The 21,714-nt window shown below is 33.5% G+C and overlaps 1 protein-coding gene across 7 annotated transcripts; it reads left to right on the top strand.

Annotated features, from left to right (window-relative positions):
- The first annotated feature begins 3,236 nt into the window (after positions 1–3,236).
- Positions 3,237–21,311, top strand: LOC124954218 (pickpocket protein 19-like). Of its 7 annotated transcripts, XM_047506792.1 has the most exons (10): positions 3,237–3,410; positions 3,630–3,995; positions 14,160–14,715; positions 15,389–15,647; positions 16,046–16,327; positions 18,129–18,398; positions 18,538–18,594; positions 18,742–18,966; positions 20,176–20,460; positions 20,680–21,311. In XM_047506792.1, the coding sequence occupies exons 3-9, from the start codon at positions 14,455–14,457 to the stop codon at positions 20,448–20,450; spliced, it is 1,629 nt and encodes a 542-aa protein (XP_047362748.1). In that variant the 5' UTR covers positions 3,237–3,410; positions 3,630–3,995; positions 14,160–14,454; the 3' UTR covers positions 20,451–20,460; positions 20,680–21,311. The 7 variants fall into 7 exon arrangements, with proteins under 7 accessions (XP_047362748.1, XP_047362753.1, XP_047362754.1 ...); XM_047506797.1 differs by having other exon boundaries at positions 3,237–3,995; positions 18,132–18,398; XM_047506798.1 differs by having other exon boundaries at positions 3,237–3,995; positions 18,772–18,966.
- The last annotated feature ends 403 nt before the right edge of the window (positions 21,312–21,714 follow it).

The raw sequence follows: 21,714 nt of genomic DNA, 5'->3' as shown, positions 1-21,714 counted from the left end.
CCTTTCATCGTGAGAATTTCCTCTTATTCTTTCGCGAGAATTTATCAGGTACGTTCATTAACAAATCCTTCCCCTCGTCCTTTTCTTTTTTCTTTTCTTTTCTCTCTCTTCTTCCTTCTTTCTTATTTTATCTTCCTCTCGTCAACCGAGCGATAAAGCGAGCTCTCGTCGGATTAACCTTCGATAATTCACGCTCGTTTCACAAGTTTTCCCGCGCGAATGAGCTCAAAATCGTGGCGTCGTAATTACCTGGGAAATTCGATAGGAATGGAGGAAATGGAGGTGGAAACAAATTTCATTTGAATTTGATATTGATGAGAGCCATGATAAATATGTGAAAAAAAAATAAGTGGATTAAAGAGAACTATGAATTTATGCACACGTATAAAAAGAATTTTTATCGTAAAATATGATGTAATAAAATTTATCAAAAAAAAAAAAAAAAAAAAAAAAAAAAGAAATAACAAAAAATTTATTTATGAAAATTATTCGATCGTTAAGAAAAATATTCGAATCATATTTTTATTAAGAACAAACGAATTATGAAATTTAAAAAATTTTCAATAGACATAGAGAAACTTTGTGATAATCATTCTGTGTGAATGACTGAACATATGAATAGTATATCCGCTACTATGATAAGTGTTTCATGCGAATTGCCGATGAAATATGGAAACCATGAGCTGTCAAAATGTTTCATAGTGCGTTATCGTACGTCGTAGTTTGCTTGTCCCATCGTTCTAAACAGTAGATGTACGCAAGCTTCACTTATAACCACATTATTAACACATTGCCAACTACTTTGAACGATTTGTTACATAGATATTAGTAAATAATTATTGTATATACATATGTATATATACTGTCTATATAATTTATAGTTATTTCCATTTTCTATGATCATATAAATATATTACAATTAAATTGAGAGTATACCTAATTGATCATTATCATCAAATGATTAACGTCGTTGGATTAATTGTAATTAAAATTTCGGAAACTCGTAGCACAAGCTTATAGAAGGCTATATGTTAGACTGAGTGATAATACTTTCCAATTCTTTCACATATCGATTTAATAACCATCCTTTCCGTTTCCGTTATAGGAAAGTCAGTGAATCTCGAAAGAAGACCGGTCTTCCGCATCGATTCAACGAATGGTGCGAGTAAACATCTCGATTCTCTCTTTCTCTCTCTCTCTCTCTCTCTTCCTTTTCGAGAAGAGATTCTACCAAGTTCCTAGCCTCATCTTCGAATAACGTCACTTCCTGTTTATCGTGGCGAACGAAACTAGATGACTTCTCTCTCTCTCTCTTTCTCTCTCTCTCTCTCTTAAATTTTTTATTTTGCTTCTTTCTCTTTCTCTTCATTTTCTCTCTTTCAATGAATTTTCATGGCCGATAAACATATTGCGAAAGACTACCAATAAATATAAGTAATTCGAGTGCCATTGAACTTGCATCGTAAAATCACACTTCTCTCTCTCTCTCTCTCTCTCGCTCATCCTTTCTTTACAAGCTTTTCAACGATGACGAGTCGTTTTATGGTAGCCGTAAGGAGAAAACGAAGCTCGTTATTTTGCTTGGCGATTCATTTTGATCGATCCACGATAGAACGATTTATCGTGCCTTTTCTCGATTCTAACCACGCATTGAACCTACCTCTTATTTTACTGTCCTCTTTTTCTACTCCTTCGAGCTAAGTGACAAAAAGAGAAAAAAAAGAAAAAGAAAAAAGAACGGAGAGAGTTTTCTATCGTCATTCTTGACGCGTTTAAACGTCTATCCGCTGTGATGCATAGCCGCCTAGTCGAGCTATGTATATGTACGTTGATCAGTCTCATCTTCAGAACTCGTCAAATTTCTCTAAACGAGTGAAAAAATAAAAGAGTAATAGAAAACAAAAAAAAAAATAAAAAGAAAGAAAAAAGAAAAGAGTATATTTATTTTGCGAGAAATGATTGTTGTAAAAGATGACAAAAAAGATAATATAAAAAAAGTAATTAGTATAATTGTTCATACGAATAAATTGACTATATAGATAATTTTAAACACGACAATAAGTTAGATTTTACGTAACATGAAATAAATATACATTTATTTACTGATACGCCAGATGATGTTTATTATTTTAAGTTAAAGTAAAATGTACTGAATAATAATACGTTTTATACATACATATATATATATATATATATATATATATATATATATATATATATATATATTAGTACATACCAAAATGAGAGATATTATTTAAATTGAACGTATGTTATTACGTAATAATATACATAATGGACAAGAAATTATTACTTAAATAATGGAATAAAATTAAATAATGATTTGTTAATTATCTTCCTTTCTACAAGTTCGGAAAATATAATTACTATTTTTTGTTAAAAATAAGTATGAAAGAAAAAGAGAAAGAAAGGGAAAGAAAAGAGAGAGAGAGAGAGAGAGAGAGAAAGAGAGAGGACAATGCATTCACCGCGAAACTTCGTCATTTCGAGGAAAGAACAGACGAGGTTGACGAATATTAGTACTTCAAAACTTCTACCCCGAGTTCTACGATCGGCTTCGAAATATCAAGCCGCATCTCCGTTTCTTCTTCTTCTTATTTTTATTTCTTATTTCTTCTTCTCTTTAAGTCCTTGTACTCGTAATTGTACTTTAGTAGATACGATATTTCAGACAATGGAGAAACACCGTTCGGGAGAAATGTTTCATTTAATGAAGGCTTTTATTTATAACAGAAAGAGAGAGAGAGAGAGAGAGAGAGAGAGAGAAAGAGAGAAAGAGAATGAAAGAGAACAATCTTGCAATTTTTATTGAAACGAAATCGTTGAAATTAAGATGAATAATTATTGTATTATTTTTTTTTTTTTTTGTACTTTCCATCAACGCGAATTTGTATTATTAATTAAAATTTCAACAGTATTCTCGCCATTCACTCGTTTATCTTCCCTATCGTAAAGATGTCGAAAATCAACCGACATATTTGCTATACGGTCAAACGAAATTTCAAAGAATATTTACATTGTGATTCGTCCACGATCGTACAATTCGTTTTTTCGTGCGTTCGATCGCCGATAACGGAAGGAAGTAACACGTGGCGTATAAGATAAAGCGATCAGAGCGTGCTGGGAACGATAACATTTTTTCCATCGATTACTACGTCCCTAAAAAAAAAAAAAAAAAAAAAAAAAAAAAAAAAAAAAAAAAAAAACAGACCAAAAAAAATATACCCAATAGTCCTTTTTGCAACAGTTTTCGATATGCATCGCAATGCTTAACGAGGATTCCTTCATAAAATGCCAATTACATCACATTCCAGTAAAATATTCTTATTAATTCGAACATTTGTGCATATCAAAAGTATACCGATAAAGGATAACGAATTTAATTTCAATTTGTAATTATATTTTAACGAATTATTATCTCAACAAATTTTATTTTCAATTATATAATTTATTATCGGAATTTAAAATCTCCTTGATGGTCGTCTACGAACGAAATAAAATTCTTTGAAAATTAAAGTAGAATATGACATAATATTCTTCATAGAAACATTCTTTCTTTTATTCGATGTATCTAATAAAATGTCACAATAAGGACGATATTTATTTCATAGATCTGTTAGAGGGAAGATAACAAAAAAAAGATGAAAAAAAAAGAAAATATTCTCGTAATACTTAGAATTCGTTTGAATCAATGAGTAGAGAAAAGAGCAATTCGAAATGCTCGTCACTTTGCGAACGTAGCAAAAGAATAGAAGAAGCGGACAGTGGAAGACGGACAGCAGTGGTAAACAGTGTAGACGGACAAGGCCAGTGGAGAATTGAAACGGACAATGGGGATAGTAGAAACGGACAAGAGAAATGGACGCTGGTGGGACTCTAGCGTAGAAATAAATAGTAGAAACGGCTGTTACAAACGGCCAACGAGTGACAAAGTGTGGCTGACTGTGTGGACGCTCGCTATCGAAAAGAGGTAAAAGGTGTGCCATGAGTTTTCTTTTAAATAAACAAAAATTCCTCCTTTATTCAATTTCTCATTTTCTTCCCATCAAATATTTTTCTTTTCCTTTTTTATTTCTTTCTTCTTTTTACTTTTTTTTTTCTTTTTTTTTTTTTTTCTTTTTTTTCATATAGAGTATCAACATTTCAGATCAGATATATATTGAGAAAATTATTTGAAAGTCATCCTTTATATAAATTTCATATTAACTATTCATTAAATCAATAATTAAGGGAAAATATCAAGTTAAAAAAGTTGTCTATTAAAACGAAATGTTTATTTAATTAAGATATACAACGACAAGTTGCGCTGCTTGAATAATCCAATGTCATAAAGAATGTCTAAAGTTATTTTATTGCTAAGACAAAGGGATATTTTCGATGCATTAAGAGATCATGAAAAGCAGCGTGTAAAATGAATAGGATAATTTTAAGTATACAAATGTATTTATTATTCATTGAAGTTATTGGATGTGGAAATGGCACTTGAAGAGGATATCCTATTTCCCACCTTAACAAGATCAACTAGGAAGATCGGTGAACTTTGTGCTGGAATAGAACCAACAAAAATCGAAGCTGTTTTCCTAAAAAGCGAGAGAAAGAGAGAAAGAAAAGAGAAGGAGAAAGATATATATATATATATATATATATATATATATATATATATATATAGGAAAATCATCAGATATTAGATTTCAACGGGAACTTTCCTCTCCATTTTCCTCGAAAGTACGGCTGCTTTTGTTTTCTTGTTGTTATTTGTTATTGTTGTTGTTGTTGTTGTTATTTTCGTCTTGTTTTTTGGTCAGAGAGAAGGTATGCAATTCTCGATGGCGTCGAGGAAGCAGCAGTAACTGGGGGGGAAAATGGATGAACGAACGATTGCTAAAACGAACAATAGAGAATAAACAAGACTCGTAGAATTCGTATATGTACGTACAGGCGATGGCATAGGAAAGCGTCGATTGCAGTGCGACTAAAGCGAGCAAATATCGAGGTTATATACGAGGCGCCGATAGAGCATGTTGCTTGCAAATGAGAGAGACAGGGAGAGAGAAAAAAAGAGGGAGAAGAATAGAGAGAAATAGAGAGAGAGAGAGAGAGAGAGAGAGAGAGAGAGAGACAGAGAGAGAGGGGGGAGGGGGAGGAGAGGAAATGCGTTTATTTAATTCAATTAAAATTCTTATTAAGTTCAAACATCGTATCCTCGTGATTCATTTCGATGCGAATTCATGGAGAACGAATTAGAAATCATCACGCGTCACTGATGCGTCTACAAATATACGTATGTCTATTTGAACGAATATTGCCCAATCGAAATTACCGATTTATATACATATATGTACTTATCTATTCAAAGATTATTGGAAAGTACGAATTTTTTACAAATCAAACTGATAATATCCGTATTAGTTGATTAATATTATTTTACGTATGTCCACACGATGAAAATGCATTAATCATTGATAATATAATTATTCTCAGGTCTTATTATTTCAGGCGTTGCATTCTCAGTGTGAAAATACAGAGTATGTTTTCACGAGAAACAACTCGTAGCCTCGGTGAAAAGATTAAAAGACAGATAATGAGAAAATGAATTAACGAAAGAGTAAATATATTTTTCTGTCACCATTTTTTTTCTTTTATCTTCTTTGTTTTCTTTTTTCCTTTTTTTTTTTTTTTGTTTCTTTTTCTTTCAAATCAGGAAAAGAGTCCACGGATCTCGGGACACTCTGTATATAATCGAAATTACGTGTCACTCAATCCGGTTTGTTTCATCCACAAAATTCATTTCCAATATCGCATAATTGTCCATAGCTCTTTTATGATACCTTCTATCCCGTTATGTTCTTTATATAGGCAATCAGTTTGAAAAAAAAAAGGAAAAAAAAACGAAAAAAAAAGAAAACAGAAAAGATAAAAGAAAAAAATTTGAAAGGTTGTTTTTTCTTCCTCCCTTTCCAATCGAATTGATCGTTACAATGATATAATACTTGCGACACAGAATTTCTGATTAGATCTAGATTCGGCTTAGTGATCGAGAAAGCTAGCGAGTATACGATAAATCCAATCGCATTGGTCATTCCGAACTCCAAATCCAATATTCGTGAGGAAAAAAAACAAGATAGATGGAGGACTGGTTGGGTCGAAGTAGCGGATAGAAAGAGATCGAGAGAGAAACAGAGAGAGAAACCCACACACATGGAGAGAGAGAAAGAGAGAAAGAGAGAGAGAGAGAGAGAGAGAGACAAAACGAAGCCAGATTCGGACGGCAATTGTGTCCGAGGTCGCGGACTACGTTTCGCGAATTGCATATTGATTTTACGCGTTGAAACTCGGCAATGTCTCCGATCGATGCAACGCGTCACGTCGAGAAACAAAATTTCACAAACTTTTTCTTCGATAACCAGGAAAATTTTTCAGAATTCGTTAACACGTTCGAAACGTTTGACGTTAACGAGGTATAACGATTGTTCTTTTTATAATAAAAAAAAAAAAAAAATAAGAATGACATTTTCTTCATTCATTCAAATTCTTCCATTCTACTGGATGAAACGTTGAGAAAAATTTATTGAGAAGATAAGACAAAGATGCTGACTACGATCAACAGCCGATTGACATTTTTTTTATTTGTGACAGCGATTACGTTCAATTATAACTTCGACAGTCATTAACGTCACTATCTTAGATTTGATTTATAAAGGGAAAATCATTCATTGGAAGAGGCTTTTGATAATACGAAAAAAAATATTCCTGATTGAGGTTCCTCATTGATTTCATTGAAAGGAATTGAAAGATTCGATCTTTTACGTCTCGAATTTCAAAGAACGATTAATGAAACGATATCGTATGGACTCTGAATGTGATCGATCGTTTGGGAAAAATCTCTCTATATAAAAAAAAAGAAAAAAAAAAAGAAAAAAGCAAAAAAAGGAAAAAAAAAAAAGAAAAAAGAAAGAAAAAAAGAAAAGAAAAGAATTCAACTTACTTTCACTAAATTCTTTCGAAATGGAAAAGAAAGAAGTATTTTACCACGAGGTGGACGGTAGAATGTTTGAAGACAAACGTAGACGAATTTTTATGTCAAGCTCCGATGGTTCAAGAAGTAAGATCTACAAAATCCTTTCCTTCGTCGGCACGTAGCCGTAGCTTTCCCGTGACATCGCACGACGAAACTTCGCGTATATCATGGGATTAAGTCGTATCTTTGCGAGCTCGAGATGAGATGAAGGAGGAAGGGAGGAATAGGAAGAAAGAGAAACGGGAAAATATATGGAAAAGGAAGAAATAAGAGGTCAGAGTAAAAGTTCAGCCCTCGTTATTCGACTCGTACCTCGCCAAACAAGACGAACGAACGGGACGAGTAGTGTGCTCTATGGTCAAGCCGCTCGAACTCAACCCCTTATAAAACTTTAAATCCGATTCTAGTGAAAATAGTATGGCCTATACCGACCTTTCTTTCTATATGTTTTTAAACTCAATAAAATTTATAACAATTGATATATAAAATAATATTATAGAACAACGATCTTTTAATTAATAAATTCCGATATCTACAATATGAATGTACAGCATGAGCATATGTAAGTGTATATATATATATATATATATATATATATATATATATATTTTTAGTATAATTAGAATTGTCTTTTCTTTCTTTATCGTTCAGATTTATGTAATAATATTTTTCATAAATCAAATGTATCGATATCGATAAAATGTAGACCGTTCGTTATTCATAATAAATATGTTTAATATAGGAAACTTGTATAGGATGATATAAATAAGAATAGACACTTTGAAAGGATGTCAGGAAGGAACTTATAGCCGAATATCATTATCGTACGTCGTTATATCGATGTCCCCCCCCCACCCCTTCCTCCCCATCCTCTCGATCTCTTCACAGTGTCATTTATTTCGACAGCATTCTACGCTCATCTCGTGTTTAAAGATACTTGCGACCACGGGAATTTACGTTGTGGAAACGCGAAACGTGTCCCAACGAAAAATATTGTCTCAATTTTTCAATGCGTAGGAAGAAAAATATTCGCTCGGATGAGTCGTAAATCGTGCAGTGAGTTGTGTTTCGATGAAAACGAGAGAAAGAGAGGGAGAGAGAGAGAGAGAGAGAGAGAGAGAGAGAGAGAGAGAAAAGGAAAAATAATCATTTCGGACTCCTTCTTCGTGTCGTGCCTGCTTTCATATTTTCCTAAGATTAGCATTCAATTTACAATTAAGCGAGTCCCAAAAGTCATCCCTGTATATATTTTACAATCAAATATTTACAATGTAAATTAATGTAAAAAGTAATTTCTCATGTTAATTTATGTTTACAATATTTCAAAATATCTCTGCTCTTTGCAAAATGACACACAATCTCAGGACAAAGCATTAGTTCGATTGAAATCATTTGGAGAAACTTTTGAATGCATTGAAAAAAAAAAAGATAGATTAAAAAATACACTATGTTTACAAAATACTTGACATTTTCGTCTGCTCGACCTCGTTCCTTTCGATAGCTAGGCAATATTTGTATACGTTCCAATGTTCGATAAAATCGACTAAAATTTTTCAAAAATTCAAATAACGAAACCCGAAGAGAATATTTACATTTATTTTCTTTTATCTTTTTTCCTAAATTCTTTATATAGACATCTCTACCAACATGTTAAGAAAAGTTCATGAAATATAAATAAAAGAAGAAGAAAAAAAAAGAGAAGGAAAAAGAGAAAAGAGTTAAAAAGATCATCGTATGCTTTTCGAAACTTTCGAAACTGATTTTCCATCGGTAATTTTTTTTTTTTTTTTTTTTTTTTTAATTTTTTTTTTCCTTTTTTCCTCTATTTTCCCCTATTTTCCAAGCGTGATCATCCAGCCAGGGCCGATTTTATGCCAATAAATCTGATGCTCCGACGAAAACGATCTTTCGAAGGTTACTTTCAGGTTGGATCGGCTTTCTCGGTCGTTGAACTTCGTACAGATATGGTTGGAGAAGGTGAAGGGACGAAGTTTTCCAGAGGATCGAGGTCGGGTCAAACCGTGCACCACGGGATTTCGCGAGTTTTGTTCGGCCGCTAAAGATTTAAGTGGAAGAAACGAATCTTCGGTTTGCCCGAAGGAAAACCTAAGAAGGGATGGCAAGGCTGTAGAGGCGAAGGGGAAAAAAGAAGGAGAATACCACCCTCAAACACTTCGTTCCATCTTCTAGAGTCTTCTTCTTTTTTTTCCTTCTCTTTCATTTCTCCTTCTTCCTTTTATATCTCCTTTCTCCTTTTCTTTTTGTTTTCTTTCTCTCTTTCTCGCAGACCGGATAATATCGATTCCCCATCTTCTACCACTACCAACAAGTCGATTATGCGAACCTCGCGTAAATCCTGAATTACTTATGAAATTATTCAACGAAAGTGTGGGCACACATGTGAGCCGAAGAAAAAAGAAAAAAGAAAAGAACAAAAAGAAAAGAAAAAAAAAAAAAAAAAAAAACAGAAAAAAAGAAAAAGGAAGAAAAACACGTCGAGAGTCTAACGTGGCCAATTTAAATCTTCCTTTTTACCGTACCATAAGTGTCGTTTTCCTAATGGGAAAATCGTGTAAACTTTGCGCGTAGCCAGTAGAAACGAAATTTTCAAACGACTTCTTCGATCGTCATGATTTCATTATCAAACTTCCGCAGGCTCATGGCCCCACGTCGTTTAAGTTTACCCTATCGAAAAACGGACGAGGGTAATAGTGAAAAGGTAGAAGGGAGGAGAAAGAGGAAGAGGAAGTACGTCGAATGCTGCTCTTCTTCTTCTTCTTCTTCTTCTTCTTCTTCTTCTTCTACCACTTCGATACTTTTCTCTCTTTTTTCTTCTTCCTTTTCCTTTTCTTCTTTTTCTTTCTTTTCCCTCTTTCTTTCGAAACTCTCGCCCAATGGCGCCGTTTCTTCACGATCTTTTACCACACCTTTAAACGTTCATTTCATTTGATGGTAGTCTCCTATTTACTCGTAAGTATACTTTCTTTAAAGAGCTATTCCAGTCAGTATGATTGAAAAGATTTTAAACAATGAAATTCTTCGAGTAAGTCCTGCGAATTTTATCTTCCCATTTTTAAAAATTATCATTGTTACCAAACGTTCAAAGAGAACTTTTACAAATGAAAGTTTAGAGTAACGTGATTTTAAAAAAGGCTTGAAAAATCGATATTTCCGAATTAAGAGAGAAAAAGAAAGAAAGAGAGAGAGAGAGAGAGAGAGAGAGAGAGAATCGGTAAAGATCTGAAATATTTCTGAAACATTTTCTTTTTGTTTATTTATCTTTTATATTTCCTTTTCTTTTCGTCTATTTTCAATTAAAAAGATAATGTAACAATTATCATAAAAGCATTAAAGACGTTCTTTTTCATAATTCAAAATCAAAAGGATAAAAAGAAAAAAGGAAATTCTTCGTCGATCAGCTGTGTGTTAGAACGATTATAGGAAATTGTCGTCCGCGAAATTTTATTCGAAACGTGACGTTAACTCGAGGCACGGAGGACGAGAAGAATTTTATTCCGATAAATTTCGCGGAGAACGAATCAACGGAATTTCCACGCTGCGCGTTAATGAACGCGGCAATTTGTGAAAAAAAAAGAGAAAAAGAGAAAGAGAAAGAGAGAGAAAAAGAGAGCAAGGGAGAGAGAGAGAGAGAGAGAGAGAGAGGAAAGATAAACGACGAATCGTAGGCAAGTTGACACTGGCATACTCGACGAATCTCTTGCTATGCGTTACATACGGCATGTATATATACATATGTACTGGCATATATATATATATATATTATATATATATATATATCGGCTTACATGCGACATACTTGAAAAGCTTAGGGTGAGAAGTGGATGTCTTCCGCGACGTGATTTTCCGCGGCTGCGTCTTCATTATTCGTGAGTATCAAAACCGGCATCTCGTTAGTTTCTACGTTTCTCTTTCTTTGAATTACCACCGTTAGCTAGTAAATATATACATTATATATCACGTACATATATGTCAATACATATCATTGATTTCATTTCATTATATAGATATTGTATGTGTGAATGTGAAAAGTATTCTTAATATAAAATATACTATATATTCGTAACAATATAATTATAATATTTTTTTTTCTAAATCATTAATGCTATTGATTTTAAAGAGAACAAAACAAAAAAAAAAAAAGAAAATATTGAATCGAATTTGAAATGTTAATAAAAGGGAAAGGCAAAGAAAAGGAAAGAAGAGAAAAGAAAAAAAAAACAACAAGGAAAAACGACAAATAAAAAGAGCCGACGAGAACGAAAAATCGAATCGATTGGACTGGGAGACATAAATCTTACGATACTTCACGAAGCGGTTAGCGGAGTCGTTAAAACTTAATGGCGCTTAAATCCGACGAATTGAGCGTGAAGCCATCGATAACCTCGCCTTCTACTATTCGTTCTAACATTTTTTTTGTCTTCTTCTATCTTTTTCAAAGCAAACTGTGGAAAGAGAGAGCGAGAGAGAGAGAGAGAGAGAGAAAGAAAGAGAGAGAAATGAAATCGCGATAAGAAAGAAATGCTTATGATAAATTCCTCGTGATTGATGGGGTTGCTTGGTGATAAACAAAAAAACAAAGCAAAGGAAGAAGAAAAAAAAAGAAAAAAAAATAGCTCATTTGTGGCACGATCTAGCAGCCTACTTTCGAAGAGCTTCTTCATTATTCGCGGACATCGAGATCAGGCATCTGTCTGTCTATCTCTCTCCTTCTCTCTCGTTCGTGCCAATGCTGTTTGCCCAACAATCACGTTAAACGGATTATCTTGATCACGTCGGATGAACGATCAAATATGTGCCGGCTTTTCCTCGACCGACGGCGGGACCTTCGCAAGCGGATAATTGATTGGATTCTATTTGCACTGATCCGCTGATACAGAAGAACAAAAAGAGAAAGAGAGAGAGAGAGAGAGAGAAAAAGAGAGTGGAAGAGGAACAAGGATACATTTACACCCACGAAAGCTTTTGACCTTTTTTATACGCTATCATTCAGTCCAAACCTTGCCTACCTACAACGAACATCCTATCTTTCGTGCTTGAATCTAAATACGGCTACTTTATCGATAGCTATCGAAAGAGTTTACAAGATTTTCTATAAAAATTTAAAGAAAAGGTACGTAATTGTTTAAAAATCATATTAACATTTCATTTAAACGTTTAAATATTAATAAAATTTCTTATAAAAATACGAGCATTTCAATGTACTTATGAATGGCAATGTATGTGGCATTCAAAATTGTTCCCATTGTAATAAAGTTTTGGAAATTTGAGCAACACTCGCATACGATCTACGTTTGATAAACTAATTCGCACACGTCGCTCGACGACGGATATGGCCGCTAAATCGGTTTGGAAAATCCATCGATGTGACACGCGGAATCGGTGATTCGTTCCCCGGAAATGAGGGCAGAAACGAACAATCAAATCGCTGTCGAATTAATGCGCTCTTCATGCGGACGATATTAACGAACGAACGAACGAATATTACGGGCTGATGTCAATATTAATATTCTCGCGTCACCTCTCGTTTGCGGCGATGCCCTTTTCATTTTAATCGTCGTCCTATTGATATCAACGAGAAAGAGAAAGTGAATATGATAAAGAAGGAACAATTTCGTAGGGATCCCTTCTAGCATAAACTTTAGAGAATAATCGATATTATAATAACAATCCAAAGAAAAGTATGAATAATTTTTTATTTCTTTCTTTCTTCTTTTTTTTTCTTTTTTGTTTTTTTTTCTTTCTTTTTCATTCGTACTTTCGTTAGATTTCTAACGAGTAGAACGATAAGGGCTTTTCATCGTGTTAAAAAGATTTCTTTTTTCCTTTTTTTTTTTTTCACCTGACCATTATAACTCCTGGATTTCCAATAATCTGACAAATAAATGTCATTAACATACCAATCATTTTTTATCGAGGATAAATTGCAATTATTTTTCAGGTGACGTTAATAGTCGCCTCTTTCGATCGGATCAATTGAAAAACAAAACAAACAGAAAAAAATAGAGAGAGAGAGAGAGAGAAATAAGAAATCTCATTCCATGAAAGTATGTATAAAAATCACATCGTATCATTGAGATATATTTATCAATTATGCAGAAATACAAATGTTTAATACCAATCCTGGTTGATAGTAGCACTGCTTGTTGGCGTGTAACTCGAGTAGTCTGCTGAACGAAGGTCAATCGAGTTCAACGAGACCCACGACGGTAATAAGAGTCCTTCGCTTAAGTAAAACGAGTGCTCACCGAGTCTCTCTCTCTCTCTCTCTCTCTCTCTCTCTATTTCTCTATCTCTATCTCTTTCTCTATCTCCATCTCTATCTAACTATTTCTCTCTATTTCTCTCTATTTCTCTCTTTCTCTGTCTCTATCTCTATCTCTATCTCTCTCTTGTTAAAACGAACATTTCTCTCGATCGAAGCCCGTGTCGATGCAGTCGATGATCGTGCTAGAGCGGAAGTTCAACCGCTTACTCGCTGTTGAGTTGTGAATTTGAATCCGTCGCGCGGAATAAACGCATCCTCGTTTTCCTCCACGTTTCCTACAGCTTATATACCTCTCCTTGGTGGCACGTTCATCATCGATAACAAGCCGAGAAAACGAGAGACGACGATGACGACGACACTACCTGTTCCCGCATACTAATTCTCTTAGTCAAGGTGCCATATCATCGTCTTTTACTGCTTTTCAACATCCTAGATTTCTCTTTGACAATTGATTAACCTTTCGTACGAGAAGATTTTTCAAAATGAACTTTCTTTCGTCCTAACTTTTGATCCTTTATCTTTATATAGATTATTGGATTAAGATCGATCGGAATCTTTTCATTTTTCGAGATATTACATGCAATGATTATTATTTATTCTTTTCATTTTCTTTTATCTTCACATACGTACTTATACGAATGCCTGAATATAAAATTTTCGAACGATTAAAAATCGTTCCCATTTAATCACGGCTTAATGCAAGATAATATTTTGTTGTCGACAATTTTCAATAAAAATCATTTCAGTTAAATTAGATTGAATAAAGTTCTTGTGCTTGGTCGAATATTAGAAATATATAATGTAATCCTCCTTTACGAATTTCTTTCTTTTGCACAGTGATATCGATTCGAAGGAAACCTGCAAGCAAGGATTCTAATCGTGGTGAAATAATTAAACGCTAAGGAAGGAGAACGAGCAAGAGAAAGGTGGAAGAGGAGGAGGAGGAGGAGAAGGAGGAAGAAAAGGGTAGAGAAAAGGAGGGCGAAAGCACGTTAATCGTTAAGAGATCGTTGAACCTGATAAATTAGGGAGTTCATAGATATCTATATATAGAGAGCTAGACTCTTTGTGAGAACTCACACTTTGGAGAATTTTACGAAGGAAAGAGAAAAAAAAAAAAAGATAAAATAGAATGATGCCTTTAAAAAAAGAAACTATTAGAATCACGAGAGTGTTCATGAAATACCGAAAAGGAAAAGGACAACGACGAAAACGATTCGAAAGTTTCTGCCAGACTTTGCAATGCTATTGCTCTCATACAACTGTCCACGGCTTGAGATATGTCTCGGATAAAGAATTAAGTTACTTCGAGAGACTTTTCTGGCTGTTTATAGTAGTTCTTTCGTCGATTTTTGCCATTGGAACGATCTACATGATAGCCGAAGAATTTCAGGTGATTCTACGATGCCCTAACGAACTAAACGACCCTATCGTTCAACGTCGACGATGATAGATGGATGGATGGATGGGTGGATGGATGGATGGTTCGCACCGAACTCGGTTTTGCATCAAACACCTACCTTAATACATACACAGATATACGTATACATATGCATATATATATATATATATATGTATATATATATAGTACGTATATACATATATATTGGCCATTACGAGACTTCCAAGTTAAATCGAATTTAAATTTTCAAGTTTATCTCGCTCACGCAAGAGCCGCTTCGATAATGATGCTTGCCTTAATCTAAAACATTCTCTTAGACTATTAAACCGATCAGTTCATGAACCTGTACAGTTTTTCTTTTTTTTTTCTTTTTTTTTTCTTTTTTTTTTTTCCTTTTTTTCTTAACCATTTCGTGTATGTAAGGTACATTGAAACGTTAGAGTGAAAATGTCGATATTTATGCCTGTTTCTTTTTTTTTTTTTTTCTTTTTTTTTTTTTACAAAACGTACAGTTCACGTTCCTTTATCCTAACGATAAAGGTATCAACGTTTCCACTCCTGTGCTTTCCTAGTTCTATCTATGGAAAAAGAAAGGGAAAAAGGAAAAAAAAAGTATAGTGAAACAAAAGGACGACAAATAAATACTATTTATCTCTTCTCGTAGACTTATCCAACGTCCTCGAGCATAGAATCAACGAATTACAAAATTTCTGGTATACCCTTTCCAAGTGTGGCCATTTGTCCGAATCAACACGTCGATTGGAATACGGCAATGGATCTCGAGAAAAAAATCTTTTCTAATTCTACGAAAGAAAGCAGTGTCACGACTTTTCGTGAATTACTAGAGAAACTATCGATCATAAATCTTGGTGATTTCGATCTTTTTATGTTCCTAAAGAATCGAGATCTTGACGAACTCGCTGGTACGTTGAATGGAATTTCAATTTAGACTTTTCTACAACTCGTCTTTGTAGAAGACAAAAAGAAAAGAGATAAAGTTCGAAGAAATTTCAAGATTCCTACGAAATAAATTTAACTCTTTGCATATCTTGTTATAATAATTTATCATATTTCTCATTATTTTTAATGAATTCTTAGAAACTTTATTCTTAGTAGTTACAATGAGTTCATTATTTTAATAATTTCTTAATTGCTGTCGAGACAAAAAAAAAAAATATATATATATATATATATATATATCACAATTATTGTTACATTATAGTATATTAAATTTGAAACCGAATATGTCAATATGATCGCATTAACAAGAACAAATCGACTATGAATTTTGGTTATCGATCCTTATGTCATTTTCGAGAAGATATCAACGTGACGAGAATACTTCTGGAAACGATACCAAAGTGTTCAGATCTCTTCTCTCGTTGTTGGTGGCGAAACTCTTATCGTGACTGCTGTGAGATCTTCGAGGTTCAAAAGACAGAGTATGGCTTTTGTTACTCCTTCAATTCGGAGTTGTCAGAAGAACGGAGAGATCAAATTGAAGACAAGGAAACGCGACCGCGAAGAACATCTGGTTACGGCGAATGGAGCGGCGTTCAACTGAGGATGAATTTGGAGAATATAAAAAAACCACCAAATTCTAGTAAGATTTTTAAAAACTAATAATTTCTTTTAATAGGTCATTAATAACACTTTATACATTTGCCTCCTATAATTGTAATTTGTATAACGTAACGCATCCAATTATCGTTCATTCAAAGACTTTATTTCGAATGAATACAAATTTCAATGGAATCTCATTTAGACCGTAGTTTATATAAACGTAAATATATAGAAATTCGCGAGATCGTTATTATTTCGCTCAATTTACTCTATAAATAATAAATCGATGCGATATCGAATATCAGAAAATGAACGGAATCAAGTATGAGCATAAACAATTCAAATAATGCGTAAGTATCGATTTATTTTGCTCTCGTATGATATATTCTACGTTTTATTTCCATCGATATATCACAAATATGAACGTTATGTTCTAATGCTTTACGGAATACGATATTTGCGATTGTGCATGACAAAGATGCACGATGTGTTCCTAAGGTATATATATAAATTTATATTTTATAATATATATATCTATATGTTTATATTTATATGAGAGATATTTGGCTTTTACTATAATGTATTAAACTTTAAAGAAAACGTTTTAATCATAACATTGTGTTATATAATCGAATATGTAATTTCATAATTTAAATTTGGAAATTATCTTATCGATTTTAAAATGAATAATATACTAACGTCATAACGTTAATCGGACTATCAATCAGTTTAGAATTATCGGGAATAAATTGAATTTAAATTAATCACATCAATGGATGAGACAGACACACACAGAGAGAGAGAGAGAGAGAGAGAGAGAGGGAGCAAATATGTGAATTACGATAAAAGAAAATGAAATATAATATTAAGCTTTTTATTTTCTTATCTCATTTTCTTACGGACTTTATCATAAAGTAATATTTCACTGTGCTATCGTCGCTTTTACAGTGAGCAAGAAGTTAATAAGTAACGTCAGATGCACATTATAAAGCGTCCAACTTTTTTTTCTTTATACTTTTTTTCATTTTCTTTTTCTCCGAGAGAAATGAAGATTTTTCAAGTTACCTTTACCGTAGAATCTTTGATTAAATTGTTACATGGTTACCAGTATATATATATATATATATATATATATATATATATATATATATATATATATATATATATATATTAGTAAATTCGAGCTTATGGTAACTATTGGGTCTACGTTGGTAATCACAGAGACCAATACGCAAGGTTTGCTCTTAATGTAACTCGAATGTTAAACCAGTGACAGTGTAACTTCATCAGCGTGGCATGTCAATCCAGAGCTCGTTAACCGAACAAGCAAAAGGCTTTATATCCGAATCAATTCCCGATATCCCATGTCGACGTACGCATAATTCCTGAAATGTCGTTGGTGATAACCAACAGGCATTCTTCGACCGGACGAATTATTGATCGAATTCGACGGACGATTTCACTCGATTCGCAATATGACAAATAGCATTTACATTCGTTTTAAATATAAATTTATCCTTTCAAAAATGGGTGGCCATTTAATCGCCTTGATGATACGTTTCAAATCAAATGATATTATTTGTCGGCGTTTTATCGGCTCTTTTGTGTCTTAAATACGTTCAAACGAAAGAATTAAAAAGTTAATATAATTTTCATTTTTCTTAAAATTCTTTCTTTCTTTTTTTTTTTTTTACATTTAAATTCGCGAAGTGCATAAAGATTTAAAATGAAATCATAAGAAGAAGCTATTACTAAAAGAAAGAAAATTTTACAATAACACAGATATAATACCTATTGTTCCACCTTAGAACACGTCGTTTTGTCTGTCTGTCACGTTTCAGAAGAAATGGACGGTGGAAACGTGATGATACAAGGACCGAGAGTTTGGCCTAACAGCGGCACCATGACACCAGTCGGCGTTATTCTCAACATCGCCTTAGACTGTATTTCGGGATATGCGACACAGCGAGTCCTCGAGCTCGACAACGACAGGATGCCGTGCAAATACGACGAGAACGGACTTTATAACCAGCAAACCTGCATATCTTTTTGCAAGCGAGCTTACGCGGTCAAGTACTGCGGCTGCAATCCGTCCTTTCTATTTCCATCCAGTGAGACCATCCACTACTACCTACTTTATCTTACTTTTATACTTGAGAATTTGTGTTATGTATGATAACATATATATATATATATATATATGTGTGTGTGTGTATGTGTGTGTATAAAACTTGAACGTATCTGTTTCAGTTACTACCGTTCGTGATTGTAATATCAAAGATCTAATTTGTCTCGCAGAGAATAACGGTGAGTATTCGAAAAAATTCAAATTAAAATTATAATAAATTAAAATTGATGAAAGTCGGTGATATATATATATATATTTTTTTTTTCTTAATAAAACTTCATCGTGATTAAATTTAATTTATATTCCTTTTCTTTCACTTGATACAGATATATTCAATTCGTATTATCTGCTCCAAGACAAGCAGATACTCGATGACAAACCAGGAATGTTATGCGATTGTCCACCAGAATGCGAGTATTATTTCTACAAACCACGATTGACAGTAGTACCGATATCAGGAAGCAAGGATATCATCGTGGACATACATTTCGAGACGCAAACGAGCTTTCGATATAAGACCGACATTGTCTTAACGAAACTCGACCTCCTTGGTAATTGACGTCATTCTACATTTCCATATCCAACTAAGGCACAACGAAGCTTCTATCCTATTCAGAACTCGACGCCTAGCATTGTTACCGAAGCTTTTGTTTTTCGAAATGTTCTTCGAGACCACGAAGATTAGCATGGATCCGATCTAATGACTTTCTATTCGGACAAAAGAACGTTAACAACCTAATAAGCACGTTATCACTAGAAAACATCGATTATATGATTCTTAATATTTCTCTCTGTCTCTCTCTCTCTCTCTCTCTCTCTCTTTCTCTCTCTCGCGCTCTGTTTCTTTTCTTTTTTCATTCTCACTGTCCCTTAACAACTATCCTTTTCTTTCTCTTTTCAACGGTCCTAACGAAATCGCTCTTTTGTTTCTTCACAACTCTCGTCGAGTTTTTACAAAGCCAGTAAATTTTACAAGCCCGAATTACGATGTTCTCGGAACGCTAAAACTACATAATTTATTCGCACGCGCCATACCATATACCTATCCACACTCTGAGACTCTCTAGGACGGTTCACATAGATTCACCCTTGCCTACAGGATCATAAATTTATCCCCAAACTTTTCATTCATATTGAATTAATTCCACCTTCGTCGTTCGTTTTGCAAAGGGCACGCATTATCTACCTAACGGAAATGATCATTCTACCAATTCTAAGTAAACCTTCATTCACATTACTCGCCAAATGGAATCAAGTTTCAAACTCTTCCATTGATTTTTCTACCTTTCTTTTTCAATTATACACGCTCGTGAAAGTCGATGAAAAGTAAACATACCGTTGGATATAATATTAAATTCTACTGATCTATCCATACCGATCCGCGTTTCTTTTTTTGTTTTTTTGTTTTTTTTTTTTTTTTTTTTTTTTTTTTTTTTTTTACGAGAAATATTATAGAAGAATCATTTCGATGAATTTACGAACACTCTGCGGAATTATTTATCCGAAAAAAAAAACGTTATAACGTTCGATGGAAAGTCAAACGATAGTTGTCGATAAATTTTTTCGATTTAAAGATCTATCGCTAAGATTTTATAATTTACGAGCAGATTATTATGATTATAAATTAAGTCGTACAGTTGTTTCAAATTATCGTGGAGATTTTTGGATTGAATTTTTCTTTTTTTCTCTTCTCTCTTTTTTTTTCTCCTTTTTTCAGAAATAATTCTAGATGAATACGAATTATACTCTTATCGTTACAGTATCATTCGGCGGCATTATCGGCTTGTTTCTCGGAGGTTCTCTTCTAAGCGCGGTGGAGCTCATTTACTATCTTCTAGTTCTCCTGTATTGTTGTGTTTCTTCCTGGTACAAGTCGGCTAAGCGAAAAGTTAACGTTCAAGGAGAGAGCGAATCTGTGGTAACGGTAATTCCAAGATTACCTATTCTGGATTATGGACCCCTGAAATCGCAATCGAGGAAGATTCCGAATCTACTCGTCTACGATTACGAGAAGCAGAAACCCGACAGATATTGAAGCAATCACGGTTACTGACTTTACTTGGAATATTATCACTGCTTAAATTTTAGATTTTTAATAATGAAATTTTCTCCAAGTTCCTTTTATTACGTTATTAATAATAGTAAATTTATCAAAATATAAATCTTCTTCGTTTCTTTTTCAAATATATTTTCAATACAATTTAAAATATTTACATTCTATTTATCAATATGTCGAAATGAAATTGAAAATAATGATTTTCTAGATGAAATTACGGATTTTCTAGAAACCTGAAAAGTGTATGGAGAACAGGAAGATAAGTGCAGAGTAAACAACTTCATTAAATCGGTACTAAGAAATCCGGAAAAAGCGACTAACAAGGAGAAAGGGTAAGGAACAGCTGTAGAAAGTGCGCAGAAACGTCACGTGACGAGACAAGTACCACTTCACATTTCTCTCTCTTTCTCTCTCTGTCTCTCTCTCTCTCTCTCTCTCCCCCCTTCTTCTCTTTCCCTCTTTCTCTTGTCGGAGATACATCACGCGTACCAAGTAAAATCGTTCCATAGTTTCCGTATTTTCGTCTTTACCACCATGGGAATGCTTCGCATCCGGTACTAAGGGTAAGATGGGACTAAATGTACGCGGCTGTCTAACGGGCCTCCCATTTAGCCATTTATTATTTACGATGAGTATACTGAAGAGCTAAAGGTAAGACGTGCAAGAAGGACGGATGAAAGAAAAGATAGAGAGGAGTTGAGTAGAGGTGAGAAGTAACCTTGTGTTTCGTTCATAACATAACAACGTCGAGAGTGTATATACGGCGACGAACGGGGACTTTAGTATTTGTATAATATGAATATGAAAATATATTCAGTATATGTATACTACTTTTATATTATATATATACTATGTGTATACTATGTGTATACTATGTGTATACTATATGTATACTATGTTTTTTGAAAACAAAAGGAAACTTTAGTATATTGTTCAATGTGTACATAAAAAAAAAAGAGAATAGATGAGAAAAGTCAACTTGTGTTTAATCCGTAACGTAACAGCGTCTACCATTTATATATATATATATATATATATATATATATATATATATATATGTACACCATATTTTTAAGACAAATCGACTTTGTTATATAGTCCAGTATATATGTACGTATATAAAAGACGAAGGGAGAGGAAACAAAAAAAAAAAAAAAAGAAAAATAAGAATCCCTACTCTCGTGTACGAGCGCTTATCTCCCTTCAAGTTTTCCCGTCGTACGTGTAAGATTTATCCGGCTCT

The sequence above is a fragment of the Vespa velutina genome, chromosome 14 (assembly GCF_912470025.1).
Source record: "Vespa velutina chromosome 14, iVesVel2.1, whole genome shotgun sequence".
In the NCBI taxonomy this organism is placed as follows: Eukaryota; Metazoa; Arthropoda; class Insecta; order Hymenoptera; family Vespidae; genus Vespa; species Vespa velutina.
Note: the sequence above shows the minus strand (reverse complement) of the source record. Positions and strands in the feature narration are given on the sequence as shown.